General features: G+C 38.9%; 1 protein-coding gene across 1 annotated transcript in view; it reads left to right on the top strand.

The window, feature by feature from the left end:
* Positions 1–24,589, top strand: part of LOC137270383 (uncharacterized) — a 31,125-nt gene extending 6,536 nt beyond the window's left edge. The window contains exons 2-13 of the mRNA XM_067803946.1: positions 6,138–6,260; positions 6,805–6,875; positions 8,131–8,185; positions 12,785–12,898; positions 13,135–13,200; positions 13,775–13,884; positions 14,338–14,407; positions 15,784–15,913; positions 20,696–20,753; positions 20,984–21,055; positions 23,321–23,465; positions 23,932–24,589. Coding sequence (XP_067660047.1) covers positions 6,181–6,260; positions 6,805–6,875; positions 8,131–8,185; positions 12,785–12,898; positions 13,135–13,200; positions 13,775–13,884; positions 14,338–14,407; positions 15,784–15,913; positions 20,696–20,753; positions 20,984–21,055; positions 23,321–23,465; positions 23,932–24,043 — 1,083 coding nt within the window. The 5' untranslated portion in view covers positions 6,138–6,180 and the 3' untranslated portion in view covers positions 24,044–24,589. The remainder of the gene's footprint in view (positions 1–6,137; positions 6,261–6,804; positions 6,876–8,130; positions 8,186–12,784; positions 12,899–13,134; positions 13,201–13,774; positions 13,885–14,337; positions 14,408–15,783; positions 15,914–20,695; positions 20,754–20,983; positions 21,056–23,320; positions 23,466–23,931) is intronic.
* Positions 24,590–25,209: the final 620 nt, after the last annotated feature.

Genomic DNA, 25,209 nt, shown 5'->3' with positions numbered 1-25,209 from the left:
GTCACTTAGAAAGACCGCGAGTTTGGCCACGCCCTTTCAGGTCATCTACGGCTGTCAACTTTGTGAATGTTGGAAAGTTTATCAAACAAAATCAAAATAAAATCGCTAAATCTGGCAATTTCTGTGCAGAGACAATAACATTTACCTATTCACACCGTGTAATTAATTCCAGATAAAATAGTTGGATATGTCAAAGGGATGGCACATTTTCTTGGGTTATAGCTAAAACGGCACCACAGCAGAACGGCACCAAAATCGTTTGGTGAAAACGGCACCAAACTGGTGAAAACGGCTAATCATTGTCGACAGAGTAGACGCATTTATTATCTAAACATGATGCAAGCAGCTTGGTGAGTGTTAATGTTATATATTGATGGGCATACTTACCTGATATATTCCTGATATATTATTTATTTATATTTAGGTAATATCTATGTTTTCACAAAGTCTATTTACGAAACACTAAAGTGATCACATCAATGTTCATCCAAAGTTCACAATCCAATAACGTCTACTTACCTAATATATATGTTTTTATTTCACAAAGTCCAAAGTTTTTATTTATCCAAAGTTCACAATACAATAAAGTCATCACATCAATGCTCATCCTTTTTAAAATTGTATATGGTGACATTTTCGCCATAACATTTGTAGCCGTTTTCGCCAAGGGAAGGTTCCGTTCTGTCCAAACGGTGACGTTTTCGCCAGGTGTCGTTTTGCTGTGGTGATGTTTTAACCTGCACCCCATTTTCTTCGGCATCACGATACATGTGGAGTTGTTTGTTTACCGCCGTTGCCATGATCGTTCCTGTTCGTCCAATCGGTGATGTAACATTGAGATTGGTTTTGTTTATAATTATTTGAGCCTAAAGTTACTAATTTTTAGAAAATGGGGAACTTATGGGCTTTCTCTTTGTCAAGGAACACAAAATATTGATTAAACTATCAAAAAAATATTTCATTATGAAGAAAATATTAGTCTGGGTACCACACGACGTGGTGCACAGGAAGTCAACAATGGCCGTTATTTTCGACTGCGTGCCGAGAAATTCGGCGATCTCATTTTTATTTTGCGGGCGTTTCGTTTTAAGGTATATAAACATATTGAACATTATATATTTAAAACGGTGAGAATTAGTACACTCCATCCATAATTCATATGACATGTAAATCCGACTCGTTGAATAATTATTGCAAGTTTTATTTGGAGATGTCAATTTCCTGCACTATTGTCGAATGGGTTCGACGGCAGCATTGAGAGGATTAAAGGAACTGTCTTGTTCATTGCATTGGTTTGTGTCATTTTTTATAGACAAAACAATTATGAAAATTGATTGATCAGGTGCGAGTTTGTCAAAAACGTTTTATGTTTCAGTATTATTGTTTTAGATAATAAAGTCAGATCAAATTTGATTAAAACATATTTAGATGACAGAATATTTAGACAAACCTTATGTCCATATTCTAACAGATCGTTACTAAAAAGCGATCTCTTTGTACCTTTCATGCATGCTTATAATAATTATATGGTTAATATTAATGAAAATAATTTGTACATTGTATGCAATGTATGGGCACACATGTTTAAAAGAATTGTCTTCTTCATTGCATTGGTTTGTGTCGTTTTATAGACAAAACAGTTATGAAAATTGACTGACCAAGTGTGAGTTTGTCAAAATCGTTTTATGATTCATTATCATTGTTTTAGATAATAAAGTCAATTAAAATTCAATTAAAACATATTTTAATGGCAGAATAGCTAACTCAAACAATATTTATACAAAAATTGTTTAAAAACATATAAACCAGGTCATGTCTTTATTTGGACAAACCTTACGTCCATATTCTAATAGTTCCATACTGAAAAAGCGATTTCTTTGTACCTTTCATTGCATACTTATGAAGTGAAATAATTACATAATCATACGAAGAAAAGTGTATATTCTAAATGAATATTCAATGAATATTCAGGTGTTATAAAATTTTAATTTATGCTAAATTGATGCCTGACAGGTGCGCGTGTTGCTCACAATAAGATACGTAGTAAAACCGTCTAATTGTTGATATATTCAGGACACTATTTCAGCGGTAAAGCCATTCATTTTATGTTTTGTCTAGAAAGTGTTGAATTCTGACACAGAAGCCGAGATCTTTTACACATTGAGTGGAAATTAGGTTAGATATATACTAATCAGCAAACCAGTGTCATCTTTTGCCGACGTCACAAAATACACAAAACATACCATGACGTCAACTAAAATGTCGCATTATTTTCAGTTATTTCATTACATTTGAAAATGTGTCTGTTACTGTGTTAATAATGATGCAAAATTAATCAAAATACATGTACACAAACAGGAGAATATGGGAATCTAAGAACTAAATTATGTATCGGATTGGGCCATCCGAATTGCTATTACCTGCTTTCTGATGTTGTACATTGGCATCTTTTCTTATAAATTGTAAAACTCCCAGATGGTATCCGCTCACAATGGGGAACTTTATACCGGAATAGTTTGGTTCAGTGTGAACAAAACATAACAAAAATATACTGTCCGTATCCACAGCTAATTCTCTCCATGTGATATGAGTTACATTGACTTAATGTAAAGCATAGCGGAGTTATGCCCCTTTATTGGTCATACGTGCATGACCTCTCTGTCGAAGTTTGGTGTCACAGAAGAAAATCGAATTTTGACATTTATTGCGGGTCATTTTTTATTTTGTGTGTATGACATTATGCATTTCATATACACTTATGTTGTTCAGATATCAAGCTATATTTTCTTCACTCACACTTAACGTAAAGATGACAAATTAAGAAAATCATGGCAGAGTGCTTTTATCAGTGCATGATAAAAAAACGGAGAAATTTACTGTTTTTTAACACACACACAAGTTTTGGACAACATTTAGCAGTGTCTATTTCTCAACCCCCTGAGGTAGTCGCAGATATGTTTATACCAATGGATAGGAAATTAAATATTCTACATTTATGTGTAATTTTATAGCCATACGCAGATCCAGGACCACGCGAGCGCAATTCTCGCATAACGTTCACTTCTCAAACCTTACGAAAATGTGCAGCTGAAAACAAAATTTGGCATCCAGGGGGTTAAGGATTGACAGTGCATTTCTATCGTTGCACTGAGGTATGAAACTGAAAACCAATGTGTAAACTGTATGAATTCGCGTAGAAATCTGTATGAAATGACGGAAATGACAGTTTGTTTAGGCCAGCTGTTATATCGCAGTTTTAGGATTTTTCAACGATGGGAGACAAAAACATATTTTTTGTCTTTAATATCATTTAATTAAATACTACATTATACCAGATACCGGCAGGAACGTTTGGGATGCGCTAAATTATAGGAGGGTACGCAAGGTGTCCCCCCTTATTACTAGAGGGTATTTATTATTCATTAAGAAAAAAATCAACAAGTATAGGGCTGTCTCCTATTCTCGCGGGTTTCCTATTCTCGCAGTAAACACATTTTCCGCCGTGATCGCCCCTTCCTTACACCTAATAACGTTACTTTCTCGTTATGCCATGAGAATGGGAGATGCCTCGAAAAATCAGTGGCAGACGACCGTGTTTTTCATCGAGCTCACGTGCAATAATGCACCTGATGGATCAAGCAGTTGATAGATGCAGATGTTAGAGGGAGAATCTCTTCATTTAAAAACAAGCACACAATTACGAAAAGAACTGTTTGTATTATGTTTTCAGTCGATATCCATAAGTACCGTGAGAATAGGAGATGCCAGTATACTTATATTTTCAATATGAGAAGCATCAGGTCCACCTAAATAATATGGAAGGCTGGTGTCCTGTATAATGCATTAGTACCTCATTCAAAGGCAATTGGTTCAACCGAATATGTATTGTATAGTCTGGTTCATAATTATTGAGAATTTTTCTTCTTACTTTGAGCTATCCTAACACCTCAACTGATTCACTGATACTTAAAACTAAGTAATGGTATAAGGGAGGTAACTCATCTTGGCCTACTGAGTATAGTACAATTAGAGTTACCTCCCCTGAATTTGTAGCAGACGTCATTTTCCTCAGCACTGTCAACAATGTCTGCTGGAGATAAAAGAAGGTTGATTTTTGAGTTGTGTAATCAAGGAATTGATGATGTAAATACATTGGCAAAGAGAACAGGAACTCCTCTTTCTACTGTGTATAGGATTAGGAAGAATTTTAAAGAGGGAAAGGATTTTGGGCACCAGAAAGGAGCAGGGAGACCCAGAAAATTGGACTTCTCAGATCGCGTCCGGCTGGGAATTTTAGCGTCTAAAAAGCAAAGGGCAAGCATCTCCAACATCAGGTATGAAATGATAGAAAGGGGATCAACAGTTGTATCAAAATCTACAGTTAGAAGAAATTTGATTGATCTTGGATGGGAGAAAAAGACTGGAATTCCTTCTCCTCTCATGAAACAAGAACATAAAGACAGGCGTGTTGAGTGGTGTTTGGCACATGAAAACTTTGACTGGGAAAATGTGATTTTTACTGATGAAAGCTCAATATCGGTATATCCCAATAATGTGAAAATATGGACAAAGTCTGTACCGTTGTATCGACGACCTAAATACAGCCCAAAGTTTCATGTATGGGGAGGGATATCCTTATTAGGAACGACCCCGCTGTGTGTGTTTGAGGGAAATCTGACAAGTCAACGCTACACTAACATATTAGATAATTTTCTCCTTCCAAGTGCACATGTGTTTTATGGAAATGACTGGATTTTGCAGCAAGATAATGATCCTAAACACACCGCAAAACATGCCAAGCAGTGGTTTCAGGAGAAAAATGTGACTGCATTACCATTTCCTGCATATAGTCCTGACTTAAATCCCATTGAGAACATTTGGGGGATGATGAAGGAATGTGTGAATCAAAAGGGGTTGACAAAAATTGTAGACATGAAGAGAGAAGTGGTCCGATACTGGGACAGCATAACTCACGAGACACTAACCTCTCTGATAGGAAGTATGCCTACCCGTCTTAGACTGTGCCGTGAAGCTCAAGGAGACTTGATAAAATATTAAATTGTTACCTACACAACATGAAAAGGTCAGTTCACGTTCACAATACATTCAATTTTATCTGATTTGTTCTCGTTTAATAATATGAAATGCTTTAGCTATTCTCAATAATTTTGAACCATACTGTACTTAATTTGTTTTGCGAGTCCTCTAGTAATTTGTTCTCTTAGGTTTTCTTAATAATTCCAGTATAAATTAATTTATAAATATTATTTGGGATGGGGAAGGGTCAGAACTCTTACCAAAATGGTGTTGATGGCATTGTATCTGCAAAACTGTAGCTGCTTGCCACATCTGGGTATTTTGTATGTCTTTTCAACAATGACCCATACTTTTCCCTCCACACTGTGAGAGAGTGTTTTGATTACATACATCTCTATTTATATATTACCTGTCACTAGCAGAGGTCTGATTTTGCTGTATTTCACCCACTAATTTTTGTTCTACAAGCAGTTGATTATGCATCTGAGGTGGTATTAACAATATTGGGTAAATAATATTGATGTTAATTTGCTTTTTATATAACTTCCGCATTTCAGTTGTCAGTAAAACTTCTTATGACAGCACCTGGGCATCCATCCTACCAATGAAACTGTTTGTGCCCTCAGAACGCATACTTACTTCCTTGATTTAGCAGTGCAATCGTCAAAATCACCAGAACATTGAATTCAGCTGTGGGATACATTATACAACTGGCATGGACATGATCTAAATGTGAATGTAGCAGGATCAAAGATCATATATTTACGCTTATTGCTATTATAAGAATGCTACAAGAATATTGGGATCAACTGACATTAATGGGTTACTTCTCAATCAATTTAATCAAAATCTGCTGTTTGTATAAACCTATATAATATATTGAGCTGTACCCATATTTCATTGCTATATCATTTTTTAACAGAATCCATATCTAAGTTCTAACTGTACCCCAATTTGGGTAGCATTGTGATTGTACTGATTCAGGTATTTTATAATATTCCTCTGTTCCTGTACATTTAACCAGGGTATCCCTGAAGTTTGTAACAAAATCATTCATTGTTAAGGTTATCAAGGGGCATCATTTTTTTCTGTCTTTCTAGATCTTTAGTTCAAAGATCAGACTTCTTATGCATCTGATCAAGAATGGAAACAAATCGAACATCAAGTCATCAGAACAAAAGGTATCAGGAACCAGAAAAAGGAAACAATGTCTTGTACAAAAGGTGGGTATCACATTTACGTTAAGTAACTGAAACTGTCTACGAGAATGGTGATATAACCATACAAGGATTATGAGTTGAGTTGAAACATCCAAATGGAGTTCAAAATGATCCTCAGACATTGATGTTTGTCACAAGAGGATGATTGTTGACCTAGTTTATTTGGTAGCAACATTCACAGATGGCACTGGGATGTTACTGGGGATGTTACTCATAATATTAATCAGTGGAATGTCTTATCCAGATTAGATTATTGAAAGTCAAAATGCTTACATTTGGAAGAGCACGATTTCATGTAAATTACCAAATAAGACAAAATGGCTATATTGTGTATATTTTGTGGGTAAGCATTTATTCTTAGCATGGTGGTGACTCCTTACCAAACAAAACTTTCCGATGAATCCTTCCATGCCAGATTCGTGTATTCTGTTAGTTACTCTTACATGAAATGCATGATTACAGTGTCATGTTGATGAAAGAAGCCAAAAGATCTTTGTATGGCAATACCCCAAGATGATTCAGTCTGTTTGGATGTTGTATTTTACAGACCACCATCAGGAGGCAACCGGCACTTGAACAATTCTAATTCATCTAGTCTTGAAATCCTGGAACCAGAAGGTGAGAGGTTATATTACAGGGTCAAGAATAGATTTAGGGTTGATGTCTGTGAACAATTCTTGATTCATTTGACTAAATATGTCTCAACATACAAGAGTTCCAACACAAAAGAACCTGCGTTTAAACTGATTTTCAGTTGGAAATATAGACATTGTTGTTTCATTAACTGTTCAGTAGTTGCACTTGTGTATACTTGGTATTGAATAATCTGATATTTTTCTTTCTTTATTCATGTGAATGTAGGTCATCGGCCCATGATACAGATGCATTTGCAGATTTCAAGATGTGGTGACGCCGATTATTAGCGTGAAATATAAACATGGCAGGATTTCATAAGAAAATAGGAGTGGCATTACACATTAGTCAGTTGATGTTATGTCTTCACATTGCCCCATTATTGATAACAGTTCAATAGGACATCACCATTTACGTGATGTCATGTGAATAACAGGATGGTTTTAGTGAATTCAGTATTGTGGTTTACTGTATATTACTGTTGATAAGTTGAATTTTAAGGACCAAAAAAGGCAGCCTGTTAAAGGGGGTTGGCTTATCTATGAGACACAATTTCACACTAGTATTTTTCAGGTCATCAGTGCCATGTCAGGATAATCTTACAGGTTAGCGGTACACCTGCCTGGAAGTCTACGACGATTACAGCCACTTAGTTTTAAATGATCAATAAAATACAAATCAAAGTATACAGTTTTCATTTCTGGTTCTTAGTCATTAGTAAGTTTCATACCCACCTATTTACACACAATAATAAAAGAAATGTCACAATCCTGTCTGGTCGCCATTTGCAAAATGACATGTGCTGTTTCCTCTGACTTCACATATGGTGATTGCTTCCTGTTGTTTTGCAATGCCCTGCAATCGATACACAAGTACTGTTTATAATGAGCGCAATTGCTATTGTTTTGTTGTTTGCACCAGCAGTTTCAAGAAGTGGGAGATTAGAGGCAGAATTCCGTTTCATTTGTAACATGTCATTATATCCCCCAACTGAGAGCCACAATCTTGTGGTGTGAGTTGACCGCAACCATACTTATGTTTAACATCCAAGACTGTAACTGCCAGATGTCTTGTGGTATGAGCTGAACCATAGTGGTTGGAGTTGGCCATGCACGAAACATACCATTCTGACACTGATCTTAGGGATCAAGTTAGGGAGTGGGCTTATCTATATGGTCAGCTTATTCGCCATAGTATATGGTGTGTCATTTTCAAATAAATATATTTTCTGTGATGACAGAAACATCCAGGAAAAAGGAACATTACCGAGACCACAGACAAGCTAGCAGTGCCAAGTATGTATTGGGCCATCTGTGGCTTGAAATTAATGAAACTCTATCTGTGAATGGTAAAATTCAGGATGACATAGTCTTTAGTGTGCGAAATGTGATAGTCCACAAGCAAATATCATTTGTCGCTACCAAAGATAATTTTGACAGGAGCAGTTTTTGGAAAACTGTTATTTCTGATGACTGACAAAACAAATTTTTATTTACCTCTTGTCAACATTATATGCAAACTTGCCTTATTCTTAGAAATCAGACTGCAGAAATCGAGAACGAAAACTTGCTAACCTAACACTTGCAAAGGTGGTTTGATTGAAGACATCCGGATGACTGGTAAGATCATCGCAGTCTTTCACATGGCCATGTGGAAAAGTTATTCTTTCTTATTCATGTACTGAGATCTCAATACTGTAGTTAGTTTTTGAGTGCGGGTGTATATTTTCTCCTATTGTTTGTTAACTACCTGGTATTTTTTTTTTTAGTTTCTAACTTTGAATAAGGATGTACTCACCAGTGTTGAGTTTTTCGTTCTTGTCAGTTGTTTGTCTCACTAGTTTTTCTGTTCTCACTCTTCTTGAGTGGAGTCCATGAATTTTGGTTCATGCTTCGGTGTTTTGGACTGTGGGTCCTCGTATATCTTTTTCGTTGTTTGTTTTTTCTTATGTATACTGCTTTTGACAGCAATTTGTTGTGTGTGCTGTCAAAATGGTGGTACGATGTGATTTACTGGTCAGCTAAACCAGTGGGGGTGTATTTGCGATGTGTTTGTTTATGTTACCCCTCGCTTTTGCTACATACTTTCCTTCACTGCAGATGAATAAATGTTTCTCCTGCTTGTATTTGAGCATGTTTTATGCCCCAACTTCATTATGTAAAGTGTCACGGTCTCAAGTCGCACTAGGACACACATTCTCTGTGTTTAAGTGTCTATTTCATGTACTTTTGTGATTGGGGATCTTCCAGCCCAAATTGATATTCCTGGAGGATCCCTATGACCTATGACCTCATTGCCACGGTCAAGAGTTTATTCCTTGTCAAAACATCAGCAAATAGTGGAAAATGTTCAATTTCTGCTCAACAAGCGAGACGTTGAAAGTATACAGGAGCCCAACACCAATCCGGGGTTTTACTCACCGATCTTCCTGATCCACAAGAAAAACACAGACAAAATGAGAATAATCTTCAATATGGCAGTCTTCAACAATCTTTACTTTGTGGATCCTCCTCATTCTTGCGTGGTTTCTATGGACCAGCTTCAGTCCAAAATCTCACCTGGAGACTGGCTTATCAGCCTAGATATCCCAGGTGCATGCCTCCATGTCCTTTTATTCCAGCCTTTTATTTCAATGGCCAGCATTTCCAATTTCGGGTATTTCCATTTGGAATTTCTGGGCCCTGTGGCTGTTCACTTGCAATACGGTTCTGATCACTCCTTCATCTGCAGGGGATAGAAACGACTGCCTTATGAATCAGTGGGATTGTCAAAGGCTAGTCAAACAGAAAGAACACTCTCTAGCTGTTCCTTCATCTAGGTTGGTTGATCATTTGGGGGAGTCACACCTGGAGCCTTCTCAGAGAGTCCTCTTCATAGGAGGTTTGTTCCTCACCAACCAGGACAGGCTCAGAATCCCTCCCGACGGACTGGTGAAGATATTGGACTGTGTCCACAAGGGCTTGACCCAGGTCCTCAAGTTGAGAGATTGGCAGGCCATTCTCGGTCTGTTGACGTCGGCACAGGACCTCACAGTCCAAGGGAGACTCATGCTCCATCCTTTCCAAAGATTCTTGAGACTGTTCATACAAGCAGATGATCTCACAACCAGAATTGCTTTACATCAGTAGTATCAGTGGTGGACTCACCCCAAGAACGTCTGTGCAGGAGTCTCTTTGAGCGTGTTTTCTCCTGACCTGGAGCTCTTTGTGGATGCCATTCAGCAGGGTTGGGGAGTTCAGTGCATCCACACGGTCCCGGGGCTGTGGCTAGCAGAGCAGCAAGACTGGCTTATCAACAGTCTGGAACTGCAGGCTGTGATCCTCACAGAGTCACATTGGCAGGAGTGCTTCATCATCTCCAACCCCATTTTTGCCACGGACGATGTGATGGTGGTTTGGGTGATCCACGATCAGGAAACCACAGGCTCATAGTGTTTTCTCGATCAGAGGTTCCAGTTGTTCAATCTACTGGATTGGGCTCTGATTGTAGTTGGAGCAAGGCACATTGCAAGTTGCAAGAACATTCTGGCAGATGCCCTCTCCAGACCTGGCAAACCATCTTCCACAGAGTGGATGCTTCATCCAGATGCTTTTGCTCTTGTTTGCCAGTCCCAACGTTAGACTTGTTCACCACATGCCAGAATATGCAACTTCCAATTTACGTATTCCCAGTCCTGGATCCAGCCACATGGGCGGTGGACGCCCTTTCCCTGTCTTGGAAGAATGTTGATGCCTATGTCTTCCTGCCTGTTTCTGGTCGTGCCCTGGTGGCCTGTGAGGGTCTGGTTCCCTGAATTAAAACATCTTGCCAACGCCAACCCAATTTTTCTGCAAGGGTGAATAAAATCTTCTGTGGCATCCTCACAGCAACCAACTTGACCCAGAAAAGGAGACGTTCAGTCTTTGCGTTTGAGTCTTCTGCAGAGGACTTTGAGGGCTAAAGGTTATTGTTTGGTATGTCAAGAATCATCTTTCGTGCTGTAAATTTCGACAAGGTGGTCTATATGATGACCAATGGCTTACGTTTGAATGGTTCTGTTTATCCCTGCTCTGTACGACCAATGGCAGTTTCACCTCAGGTTTTGGCAGAGTTTCTCCTGCATCTGCGGAATTCTTGTCAACTTAAAGGTGGCACCATCGCAACAGACCTCTTGGCTATCAACTCAGTTCTAGGAGTGAAACTGAATGAACGGGTGTCGAGAGTCCTTGAGTTGCAGGCTCTGTTGAAAACCTTCAAGCTTGTGGCCCAGAAGGTGAAATGTCATCCACCGGCTTGGGACCTCAACATGGTTTTGTAACACTTATGAGGTGCCCCCTGTGAACCTTTAGGTCCGGTGTCTTTTGACCTGCTATCTCCGAAGACAGTCTTTTCAGCTTTGCTCACAGCTGCGCGAGTTTGTGAAATTCACGCCCAAGACACCACGAGAATTCACTTTGAGCAGTCTTGGCATGGTGCTATCCATTTGGGACTCTTGGATTTCATGGATTTCGTGGCAAAGAATCCGTTACTAGGGCAACCAGATCAGAGATTCACTATCCCAACTCTCCCCTCTGTCGTTGGGGATGAGGGGAGAGTTTTGTGGGAGTACATTTCCAAAACATCTCCTAGACAGAAGGCAAGGAAATGTCTCTTCATTCCTTTGTCAGCAAGCTGCAATGGGGAGGTCAACAGAAGCACAGTGGTCCTCTGGTTACGGACGACCAACCTCAGCGCCTACAAGGCAGCTGGGTTACCTCCTCCCAAGGTGAATAAGCCTCATGAAATCTGTGCTTTGGCGTCCACTATTTGTCTTTATAGGAATTGTTCAATTCCTACGATTATGGAGGGCTGTTTTGGGAATTCCAATACTGTTTTCACTAGCCACAACCTTCGCAGTGTGGCAGTCGAGGGTGTTGAAGGGCTCCAGAATTTTGGACCTCTTGTTGTCGCTCAACAGATGACCCATCCTTCTAGTCACTAAGGTACAAAGCATTGTTCTCTTCCTTGTTTGAACCTTGTTACCATAGTATCACATTCGTGATTGTGCCTCACCTATTGTTCCCGTTACTGGCTTCACTTTCATGGTCTTTGTTTTGCTTGCCGACCCCTAAGCAATCACTGTTCCATACGTCTGATACACTGGGCTATATAGATGAGCTTCCCGCCTTCCAGTGCTGTCGGATAAGATGCATATAATGATGATAAGAGGTTAGTACAAACTTTGGTAAAATGTAAGTATTTTAGACATTTACATACTTACCTGTTATCATCAAGTCTGAAGCCCGCCTGAATCATCTGTACCTCCCCACTGTCATCATTCTACCCTTCGTTCTTAACAAAAGGAATGACTTTTCCAAGCGGCCACATGAGAGGCTGGTCATCTGTACGTCTTCAATCGAATAACCTTTGTGAGTGTTAGGTTAGCAAGCTTTAGATCTTGACTTCTGCAGTCTGTTTTCGAAGAGTAAGGCAAGTATGCATAATGATGATAAGAGGTGAGTATGTAAATATCTAAAATACTTATATTTTACCAATATTCAGATCCATTTAAAGTAAGTAACTCATATATATGAAATCCTTTATCTGTTTGTCATGTTCATGAACTCAGTCAAGATTTGCTGTCTTAGTTTGCCAAAATTATTTGTAAAAGAGAATTTATGAAAAATAATTTTAGAATAGGTTTCCTTTCAATACGTCTGAATGAGAATGCGTGTATGTGATATTTACTGTATAGTGAACAATGTTATCCTATCATGATGAATTTGTCATAACAGCCATATTATGTTGTCAGTATCCCTGAGACCACTGAAGAACAGGATAGAATCGGTCTATAGCTGGAACATTGCTGAGTACAGCATAAAACTAATAAAATCACACACTCAGTATGACTGAAAGTGATAAATGGTTACTTACAGACGTGGAAACCATGCAGGTTCTGTTCCTCCAAGACCAGATTCCTCCCTCACACGACGGACACCTACACCAACTAAACAGATTTCGTTGCAGGCCGTCAGACGGAAAGAAGAAAGGTAAACAGAGCCTGGTTGTCTCAGAGCACAGTCAATGGAGGACCAGATCTTCTCATTGACGCCATTGGAGAAATAGTTTTGAGTTGAAGAATCCATTTGAGTTTCTCAGATACTAGACCTCTAGTTCAAGATATTGATTCTGTTTTCCAAATGTATAATTCTTACACGATTATGATCAAACATAATGTTGATACCACTTGTAGGTCAATCAAGTCTTATTATGTCTATTTTGACAGAGATGACCCTATTGTAGCTGATGTTGATTGGAAAGAATTAGAGTCACAGAGGAGGAACAAGGGGAGGTAAGTATTTAAGCACAACTGGAAGGAATTAATATACCAGAGATGAACAAGGGGAGGTAGAGGATGTTAACTGAAGCAGCTGAAGCTGGTTAGAAGGAAGTACAGGCACAGATTTAGGACCATGGGATATAAGTGAGTAGCCAGTGTTGTAATCAAGGAAGTAGTCAAGGAGAAGAACCAAATGGACGTACCGGTACATGAAAAGACAGACTCTAAGAACTGGGAACAAAGGGAGGTAATTAGTGTAAATTATGTTGACTGAAAGGCAGAACAGTTGCTGGATAAGAGTAGAGGGCACCAAGTAGTGTAACAGATGTTGAATGGAAGGCAATGTAATTGCTGGATAGGAATAGAGGGCACCAAGTAGTGTAAGAGATGTTGATTGGAAGGCAGTGCAGTTGCTGGATAGGAACAAGGGGAATTAAGTAGTGTAACTGATGCTCATTGGGAGGACTGATACCAAAGCACCTCAAGGAAAGCCAGTTGTATTCTGCCTAATCTGTTTCACTGCTTTGATAAAAAGATTTTCTGTTACCAGATGAGTTAAGAATTGTTTGTGTATTTATCTTCATAGGAAGAATGGCTCTCTGACAGAAAACTTCCAGGAGCTACACGTTGCAGAAAAAGACAACATTTCCCAAGAGCAGTCATCCATACCTTTCTCATACTCATCCAGACATCACAGTATGTTATGCTGCAGTTACTAGCCTTCATATCTCTTGTTACAGACACAAACCAAAGCTCTCTATGCTTAGTGTAAGATGTGTATTAGGTGGTCACTATGGCTGTTGCAGCCCCATCCCAAAGATTAAATCTTGTAAAAACCTTTTCACGTGTGGTGCACTCATAGTTTTTACTCAGTGCCAGCAGACAGTTTTGTCTGAGTTGTTGGAGGGGAAGTTGCTGTGGGTAAAGCAATATGTCTGTTGGATTGATATCCACTTCATCATCTCTGCAATTTGTGATTATAAAGGTAAAAAATAAAACATACAACTGTCTTGATGACAACTTATTATTTATTGCATAGAGCAGCATTTTGATGTAGATTTTTACATAGTTATCAAGCTAAATAGTATTGTCTCCGTATTGACTTTCTCACTTTGTCATGCCTTGAAACTCCTAAAAACATGTGTTCAGATTGCTCACATCACCATGAAGAAAAAACAGCTGGAACCAGTGGCAGATGCACAGAAAGCAAAGAAACAAAGTAAGATGTTTATACCATTTTGTAATCATTGTCTCAATTGTATGTCTGTGTATGTTAGTTCTATGCTAAATGAAAGTCATGTATGGGATTCTGTGAAGGTAGGCCATACCTCTGATAAAGTGCTGACTTAGCATCAGACAGTATGTCTTTGTGAACGGTATGCACAATGTGTTGTACAGAAAGTCGACAGATTTGGGGGTGGAAGTTGCATTGTGTAGGGTGCTTTCTGTGGGAACAACCGTTCCCGCCTTCTGGTCATCTGAGGAAACCTCACAGCTGCTGCTTACCATGACCAGATGCTCACCAGAACTCGTTCCTTTCATGGCGGTTCATGGCCCAGGTCTACAGTTCCAGCATGATAATGCTTGGCCACATACCATGATGTTGGGATGAAGTTTCCTTCAAAACGCTGGAATCAACATCATGGACTGGCCATTGGGGCCACCTGACCTTAATCTAATAAAGCACGTTTGGGATGCATCCTGGTCTTAGGAAACAACCCCAGAACTTGCAGAAACTTGGTGCTGCCTTGCAAGAGCAATGTCACAGAATCCCCAACCACATGTTCACAAGCATCAGGCAGTTGATGAGGAGACGGTGTTTGGCAGAGGTGAATGCGCGGGGAGGCCATGCACAATATTGACCTGAGAAATCTTGTAACTTGACATTCTGTATATCCATGGTTTGGAACGGCGGTGTAGCCTAATGGAACCGATTGTGGCACTGTCAGTGTATCGAGTACATCACACAGATCTCTGCAGTGAAATAATAACAATTTAACCATCTTACCATCTCTGGTTCTTTTCACTCTAATTCACTTTTTTCACTCTAATTTGTCATTAATGCCCTTCCTCAAAAATGTCATTATTTTTCACAACACCTCCTCTGCAACCTGTCATGATATCTTTTAGCCTACTCCAAACCTCTCCATCTTTGTATGCAATGACTGTTTTCATTTGCGGTGATCCCATACAGCATTCGAAGAAAATCACCAGCCCAGATGCCCAGTGCAGGTTGTTATTGCACTGGGACGGCTGTTTCAAATATGCACAGGCCCTCATGTCTTACAGTGAATTATCTGTCAACCAGAATCTTTCTAATTTTTGTATTAACATCCATGATTTGTCAATGGCAACACCAGTTTTTACGAAAATACAGACTTCTCTCTGCGCCATAGTAGTCGCAAATTGATTCTGTAGATACAATGTGAAACTGTATGGTGTAGTGTATTTTGTTTTTATTGGTTTGACTTTAACAAAATTCGCCTGCAGATTTCATTCAGGGCCTGTAGATTTGAAAGGCACCATGCCCTGATGGCCAGCTGGCAAATTAAAGTATTGCAAACACTGATCCGATACCATGAACTGTGTTTGTAGAAAAGTCACCTTGGAGAGTAAACAAGATGGTGGATCAGGAGCTGCTGGTGGGAAGGGGGAGAGTAGTGATGACAGTGACTCCGAGGAAGAGGATAAGGACAGGAAGGCTCCCAATCAGCTGCTTATGGAGGTCAGTGATGGTCGTGATGTGTCTGTGATACATTTGTACCGACATGTTGGTACTGATTGCAGAAAAATAACAAATATTTTTTTCAAATAGAAAATTTGTAGAGATTTCCCTTGGGGCACAGATTTGGATGGAATGTCGCACATGTGTGAAATGGATACGTAGTGCGATACCCTGATAAAAAAACGGGTTTTCAAAAACTTCATAACTTAGGTATGGTTTGAAGTTGTGTTCTTAATTTATTTTTCCTCATCCCTAGTCATGCTTATTATGCTTATCTGCTCCCTCTTGAAATTCCATTGAAGTTCTTTTCTAATTGAAGCAGATGTACAATACACTCACCCACCAGAAGCCTCCCTTTCATGCCAATATGGTCACATGACCAGCCATGCTTGTCACTCTCTCCTTCAACGCCCGACGAGGATGGTTAGAGGCACTTTGGGTCCCGATAAGGCATTAAGAATCCAGAATTTGCATTATATTTATATACTCTTGAAAGTCATGCGAATGACAAACAACGTAGGCTTTCTCAAGTCTTAATAAAGCTCCTCCCATCGATATGCCATGTGCTTACACGCATGGATCCTGTTACAGCCACAATTGTTCATCGTCTGCATCCCCCATTCGTCGGAGCACCCATTATCGTTCATCCTTTTGATGTGGATTCGAGCAGGCATGCGTGAAGGCATTCACAGAATGACAGACATTCCAAGGATGCACACAGACAGGAGGATCATGCTGACATTCATTGCATCATGAATGCATTCGCGGAAGGACAGAGAGGATTCAATGGACAGGGATAGAAATTGCCTATCATCCTCACCGGAGGAAGCCCTCTTCTCTGACTCAGAGATCACTTTGTGAATTACAAACGAGTTTGACCTCGTCTCACTGTTGGGAAACTCAAACAAAGCTCTTACCTGTAAGATGAGTAACAAGACAAGGTTTGAATCTATTGAAGTCAGAATTAGAGCTGCAACAAGATCTTAAAATCCTTGGGATTCGATTTATCGCTCCTTTGAACTGCCGTGAGTCAAAATTCAAGCCATGATAGAACAAGCTTTACTCTGTCTGTTACCACTATGACAGTGGCAGTGTCTACTTGGTCTGCTCATTTCGGTGCAGGATTTGACCAGACGAGGGCATCTACAACTATGGCCATTACAACGGTTCCTGATTCAACACCTCAGCACCTCAGATCAGATAACTTGAGACCATATCTACTATGGTGGACTTGCTGATCAAATGTCAGCACTGGGACATATTTGCTAGAGCAACAACCATTCTAGACAGATGGTCTACAACAACCATCTCCATGTCATAAGGTAGTGCTGCGGGTGGCTGCAGGAATCTGGACGAGCATCAAAGATATCAACCACCTGGAGATGAAAGCTGTAAGAGATTGGTTCCCAGTACTCATCACGGAGCTAGGACAACCAACACTACAAATGACAGAGTGGAGGAACTTTCTCATCCATCCACACACCAAACAAGCGCCCGGCAATCCAACATCGTTTCAGCTTCATGTCTTGATTGTATCAAAGCCTGCTTAAAACATTGAGGATATTCTTCTGAAGCAGCAAAGGCAGCCATCTTAGCTCTACATAGATCTACCTGCACCTCTTACGATGATAAACGGATGTGGTTTGAAAGATACACCAGGAAGAAAGGCTTCACTGCAACGAATACCACACATCCTCAAGTAGCGAACTACTTATGTCATCTGTGACATACCAGAGGACTGACAGGTTCTACATTCTTGACATACTTGGTGTCACTCAGCTCTGTTATCACCATGAAAACAGGGATCAAGCTGACTAAAGTACGGGAACTACTCACCTTACTACTCTTGTTCAAGCTGGAAGACCAACAATGCAGATAAAGACTTGGGCTTGGGATTTGAATGTTGTACTACAGCACCTCATGAGTGATATCTACGAGCCACTAGACTGGACATCGCTTGAATTATTGACACAGAAAACTCTATTTCTGCTCGCCCTAGCAACAGCGACACAGATGATACATGAAATATATGCTCTGGACTTCAATCGGACATGGTTCAACTCCAATTATCGTGAGATTGTACATCTATGACGTTGATGGGATTTCATTGCCAAAAATCTACTGTCTGGACAACCGGACAGACAATTCCACATCCTGGCATTATCTACAGTCATCGGACCACATGATACATATGACTTGTCTTTATGCCCAGTCAGAGTGTTCAAAATATATCTGCAACGTACTAAGACAAGGAGACAATGTTTCAAGCGTCTGTTCATCCCATTATCTACTGAGACACCTATGAAAGTATCCCGCAACAATATCTCAGTATGGATGAGAGCCATTATACTGAGGACCTACAAAGTAGCAGGACTTGAACCTCCAATCCCCCTGAAGTGAGAGCCTTGGCATCAACACTTGCTCTAAATGGAAACTGCTCGCTAACAACGATAATAGGGGGCAACTTTGGGAAATCAAATATGGTGTTTGCCAACAACTACCTTTGGACATTGCCACATAGGATGACACTGGCATCCACCAATTTGGGCCACTTGTTGTTTCACAACAACTAACGGTTCCACAAAGGCACTCACTCTTTTATAATGTGATTTGTGGAGACCAATATGCTTTGTGGATTATAATAGTCGAGAGTCCATGCACATGTCTTGACCAGGCTAGCACGAGAGATTATGACCCCATATTCACAATGGAGATACTTGTGCATGAAGAAGGGCCACAACTGGTCTTGATAGAAATCTTGACATACAGTTGCTTTAGATGTGATTCCCCCATTGTAACAATGAACACTGGAAGAACAGGGCCAAACTATTGCCGTTATAGTTCCCACAGTGGTGAAGTACTGGACGTACTTACATGGCAGTCAACAGAATCCAGCATTTCCGTCTCATTCTTAAAGCATAATAAGCATGAGTCAGGATAAGGAAAGATATGCAATTTTCTGATTAAAATTTATATTTGATTCTTACCCTGACTCATGACGTCAAACCCTCCCAACCACCCCTCTCAGGCATGCTGGATTCACAGTAATTCTTGTGTCGGGCTTATGATATTTCGAAGAGAGTGCCAAGCATGGATGGTCATGTGACCGTATTGGCTGGAAAGGGCGGCTTTCAGTGGGTGAGTATATTGTACATCTGCTACGTTGATGTTAAATTGTTCTTTTCCTTGTTTCTTCCATTTTGACATAGTTGAAAGTCTTTTGCATTATATGTCGGAGGGATATAGTCGATGCCTCATCTGTCCGTCCGTCCGTAATCATTTTGTTTTCAGATCAGAACTCAGAAACCGTTCAGTGTTTTTAGACCACACTTGATAGATATAATAATCTGAACCTGTGGTTATGCCTTTTGCTATTTACAGATTTTTGGAAATTTTTTTTTTTTTTTTTTTTTTAAGTTTTTCCATGGAACATTTTGGTGTTAGTCTAACGGTGGGGTGGGCTTCATTTCCAGAACAGAACTCAAAAAACATTCAATATTTTTCTTCAAAACTTGTTAGATTTGTGTGGCAGACACCCAAAGTGGTGCCATTTGCTCTTTGCAGGTTTTTGTGATTTATCGGTTTCTCGGTTTCCATGGAAACAATTCAGGCTTTGTCTCAAAACTGAGAGTTGTGTTTCATTTCCAGAGCACAACTCGAAAACTTATTAATATCTTTCAGCAAAACTTGGTAGATATATGTGGCAGACCCCATAGTGGTGCCTTTTGTTATTTACAGTTTTTTGTGATTTATTATTTTCTCGGTTTCCAAGGCAATGTTTCGGACTTAGTCTCAAAATGGAGGGATGGGCTTTGTTTCCAGAGCACAACTCGAAATCCATTCAACATTTTTCTTCAAAGATATATCAGTCAGGTTTTTACAGGTTTTTGTGATTTATTATTTTCTCGGTTTCCATGGAACGTTTCAGACCTTGTCTTAAAAACCGGATGGATTGACTTCATTCCTGGAGAACAACTATTTAATATCATTTAGCAAAACTTGGCAGATATTTGAGGCAGACCACAAAGTGGTGCCTTTTGATATTTACAATGTTTTTGCATGTTTATTTTTCCCAGTTTCCATTGAAACAATTCTGACTTCGTCTCAGAATGGATTGATGGGCTTTGTTCCAGAGCACTTGAAACTCAAAAACCATTTCATATCTTTCATCAGATCTTGGCTGATATATGAGATAGATCTTAAAGTGGTGCCTTTTGCTGTTTACAGATATATGGCATTTATATTTTTCATGAATTCCATGGAAACAATTCAACCTTAGTCTGAAAAAAAAATGTCAGATGATTTAAGTAACTGTCAGATGATTTGGCCTTTCAAATATATGGGTCCGGGGGGATATGTCATCTTCTGATGACTCTTGTATATAATCTTAATCAAGCATAGTGATTTTGTTGTTTTTGCTTTATAAATCAAGCATTAAATTGATCATATGTAGTATTTTGTGCAACAAATATTCTTGCAATATTCTTGCAATATGTTGCAACATGTATCAGAGTATATGTTTTCGAATCGCAATATATGGCAATATGACTTTACCTGCAACACCCACCTCTAGTACCTGAGTTGCTGTGTAGAGGACTGTACTAGGTGATGATAATTGTTGTACGATACCAGGCTTACGCTTCAATACAAAGGGGCAGACAAGAATTTCTAGTCTGTCCCTACATTTTGAGTAAATGCTTTGCAGCATCATGAAAATTGTTTGTGTTCATTTGTATTTTTTTATACTTTATTTTGTTTTTTTGTTTTTTTTGTTTTTTGCAGTTTGTGACCTGTTTAATGGAGAAGGATTATCTCAATGCCCAGAAGCTCTGTAAAATGAGTAAGTATCAGTATCATCAGGGTAGGGACACAGTAATAATGTGGTTAGTGTTTTTTCCATCAATTCAAAGGGAATATGTTGTTAGCTCTTAGTTAGTGGTAAGGTAAATATTGTATCTAGTGTTTTCTCTGTCACCAAAGGTAATGTTGACAAATCATGTCATATGTCATATGAGTCATTTTTGTTTCAAGCAGGTTAAAGACATGTTGTCGTTAAATATCTCTTTCCAGTTTTGCTATATGAACCTGACAATGCTGAAGCGCTGAAATTTCAACCATTGATTGATGAAAAAATAGAACTAGGTAAGTAATACTGGGACAGAATTATATCATTATGTTTTTGTTCTGTATAGATATGACAAACAGCATATATTTGCAGCAGATGTAGATGTAATGCTGTTGACATTAGATCACAATATGTGATGGAGAAGAGACAAATATCTTTGTAGACTTTGTTTTGATGAGACAGAACTTGATAATGTAATCTGTTAGTAAGGATAGTTGGTTTTTTTCCAACTATTTTTTATTGTCACAAAGACTACATTGTTACACAACTATTCACATTTTCAGAGTTTGACAAACAGAATTCAGAAATACATACCAATTGTGAGTCTATGTTTATTGTTGAGTTGGGAACATAGATAGCCAGTTTTGTGATGATTATGAAGGCTCTCATTTTCAAATGCAATGAATTTTTCAACAGCAAGATATATGGATGTCAACTTCTTTATTGTGAATGACGCAACATTTTGGAGTGCATGCTTTGTTCTTCATCAGGTGATAAAGGACCAAGCATACACCCTTATGAAGAAGCAAGGATAGAATAGAAAATGTTGTGTTATTCACAATAAAGAAGTTGACATCCATAAATCTTGCTTTTCTAATGTGTTCCACTTCTAAATGCCATTCAAACATTTTTCAACATTTAACATTTCTCTTAAAATAACCAAAAGCCTTTGAAGTTTTGGAACATGTTGTTTAATCCCACATAAACAAATATGTTTGGGGGCAGTTAAGACAATATCATTTGTTAATTTATTAATGTACATTGGAAGCCCTCAAAACCAGCTGTCCTGCAATCTGGCATGCTTTCAATATCAGCACTAGAAGTTGAGTCTATTCCATATTTCGGCACAAGAAAGACTGCCCAGTTGACTTATTGTACAGTAATGAACTCTCTAAACCAGCATCTGGTATCTCGGATCTCTTGTTCATTGGCTGATTAGCTGAATGTGTGTTAACAACACAGTGGATTGTCATCGGTATTATGCTCATTCACATTGCCTGATAAAGAGAGTATGGGTACGGATAAGGCCGAATGGTAAGAAGCTCTTGTCACTTGTATAATACATGTACATCAATTGTTGTGGCATAGTTTCTCAGTCATCCACCAAGTCAAATGGGCTAGATTGGAAATAACTCTTGAACAGAAAATTCAGTTAATAAAAGATTTTGAGTTTGGCCTACTCAAAACGAGTATGATGGTTATCCACACATTGTTCAGTCGTATATTATGGCACACAGAAGATTGTTCTCAGGTTGGAAAGGGGAAAGTCCTCTAAACCAGCATGCCCTCTATACCAGCATTTTTTGCTAGTCCCAACCGATGCAGCTTTAGAAAACTTCCAGTGTATAATGTTCCAAACCATACAAGGTATTTTGTTTTTTTAAGTTGTGTTCTCAATATGGTTAGTCATCCAAACTTCAAGTTCAATCCAAATAAACATGACATATACTCTTGTTGAGCTCAGTAATGAATGTGGGGGTGTTTGGTCCTGTGCATAGTGCTCAGCTCAGCTCAGCTCAGCTCAGCTCAGCTCAGCTCAGCTCAGCTCAGCTGAGTAGAGGTGCAATGTTTGGCACAGAGAGTCCTTGGATGAGTGGCAACTTGACTCCTGACAGTTTCTAAGACTCCATTCCTGACACACAGTGAAGCACATGTGATTCATGTGCTTTGATCTTAGGCAACTGAGTTTATTAACCCTGTGTGATATGTCATGACTATTAACCATCAAGTTCAGTGCATTGTAAATGCACGTGTTACTGGTATTGACAAAACAGAAAACTACACTGTCAACAAGTTTCATGCCATATAATATTGGTACACTTTCTTAAATCATTCTATTTTGCAGTGTTTATTTAGCAAAATCAGTTACTCATTTCAGAAAAGGCATATGTAGGGTAGACTTTACCATCACTTATCCCTGAATGTGACCATCTGCCCAGTTTTGAACTAATGCTGAACTTAGTCCTGCACTGTTTACAACTGGAAATGTTGCTGACCAACAATGTTAAAATGAAGAGATTACCCCAGTTCCTTCCAGATATTGAGATTTGACTTATTTGAAGCAATAGACTCAGCCAATGACACATTACTCACCACTCAATCTAATACCAAAGCTTTTCAATTAGGGAAGTAAGTATGAAATCTATGTTTAAATCTGCAACAATGAACACATACTTATATATACACATATATCTCCTGAATAATATCTCCAAATCTGGAAATAGTAAATTCTCTTCTCATAAGAAGACCTTGTGGTTATGTAGATCATGATCTGTTTGTAGACCAGGAGGAGGAAATGTCTGGGAGTGCAGATTCTGATGATGAAGGTGTTGATGAAGATGATGAGGGGGAAGGTGACAGTGATGAAGACAGTGATGAAGACAGTGAAGCTGACAGTGATGACAGTGACAGTGATGATGATTCTAGGTGAGTAGTAGGCCACAGGAAACAGGAGTCAGTTATCTGATATATGAAGAAATAATCCAACAATTTACAGTTTTTCCTGAAGTGCAGATGTAACAACCAAGTGTTCTTTTTAATGTACATCATTATTGACTTCAGACGTCTGGAAGGGCACAGGTGGCACTCAGTTTACCTTGCAATGTTGTGTTCTTTCAATTTAAACCAGGAATGGTCAAAGGCTTTGAATCACAGGTTGGAACGATATTTGTTGGTCTGTCATGTTCTGAACTCACTGATTTTCCCAAAGTTGTAAACATCAATGACCTACACTTTGAGACTTTCTAAGCTGACACTCAGTAAATCTTCCTCACTCAAAGTCCAGTATTTAGTCTTAGTCGCATGAAAGACAAGATATGCAATCTCATATTATTTCACAGAAACTTATTTCCAAGTGTAACTTCATCTAAAATCTAAATCCTTCTGATTTTAGTGACTCGGATTCTGATGATCATGATGATGGTGATGATGACAATGAAACACAGGAAGACAAGTTGGATTCTGGGATAGCATCAGCTGCAGGCTCAGTACACTTCAGCGTGTGATTGGCCATATGAAGGATTGGAACAATTATACTGTTATGCTTTAAGGCACATCTTTTAATATATTGTCAGGATAGAAATATCTGTCCTGCTTATCTCTCGAACTGACTTGCTCAGCATGAATTTGACTGAATTCACCTGTATTTATGTGTGATCAACAGACCATTGTCAGTGTGTGTATGTGTGATGTGCAATTGTCGAGGCATGCAAAGCTAAATGTCTGTGTAGATATATGTTCTTCGTTCAGTGTAAATATTACATATAAACATACTATTTGTTGCAGCATGATATATTTATGCAGATTCTGTATCAGTGTATGTTTGCTGCATCTAAAACCAGAACACAACATCCACCTTTCACTGTGGTTAATCAGAGACCAAGAGTGATGCATCTGTAATAATCACAGCATTTGGTTCTGATTAACTTTCCGTCCAAATATCAATTCCATCCAAAATGTTTGTTATTTTTTCTTGAATTTGAATACAACTGAAAAGGCAAATAAATTTATTGTATGACATTTAAAAGGCAAATAAATTTATTGTACGACATTTGGCTTTTGGCTTTTCTTTCTAATGACTGTTAAGAGAGTGAGTTTGCTACACTGTGAGTTTGGTTTTACTACACTGTGTGAACCATATTTCAGTGTATTGTGTGTATATATGCTGTTGGAAGGAACTCTGAGTTGGTGATGGAGGGTTTTACCTACTTGCTGGAACCAACACAGGGCTGATAAACCATGAAAACATAATCAGGCAAAGCAAGCTCAGTCAAGGCTCATATGTTTCTAACACCTTTTGCGGTGATGAGCTCCTATAATATCCTATAATAATCCTATAGACCACCCAGGTCCTGTTGGATTCAGGCAACTTGTTTGACTGCAGATGGGTGAGAGAGTGTCAGTATATTTTTAGGCTGTAGTAAGTAATATCCAGCTAGATAAAACCTTTGATTCTTCAAAGGCATTTAGAAGCTGGTGTAGTAATACATGACAAATCTTATGGATAACAACTTGTTGAATTTATTTCTCACGACATTATGGGGCTTGTTCTAGCCCCATCATCAGGATAAACTGAACTGTCAGGTTGTGTGTTCATTTCAACCTGATGATGGGGCTAGAACAAGCCCTGGTGGCAGAAATAAATTCAAGAAGTTGTTACCCATAAGATTTA

This window comes from Haliotis asinina, unplaced genomic scaffold (assembly GCF_037392515.1).
Source record: "Haliotis asinina isolate JCU_RB_2024 unplaced genomic scaffold, JCU_Hal_asi_v2 scaffold_67, whole genome shotgun sequence".
NCBI classification, from domain to species: domain Eukaryota; kingdom Metazoa; phylum Mollusca; class Gastropoda; order Lepetellida; family Haliotidae; genus Haliotis; species Haliotis asinina.
Note: the sequence above shows the minus strand (reverse complement) of the source record. Positions and strands in the feature narration are given on the sequence as shown.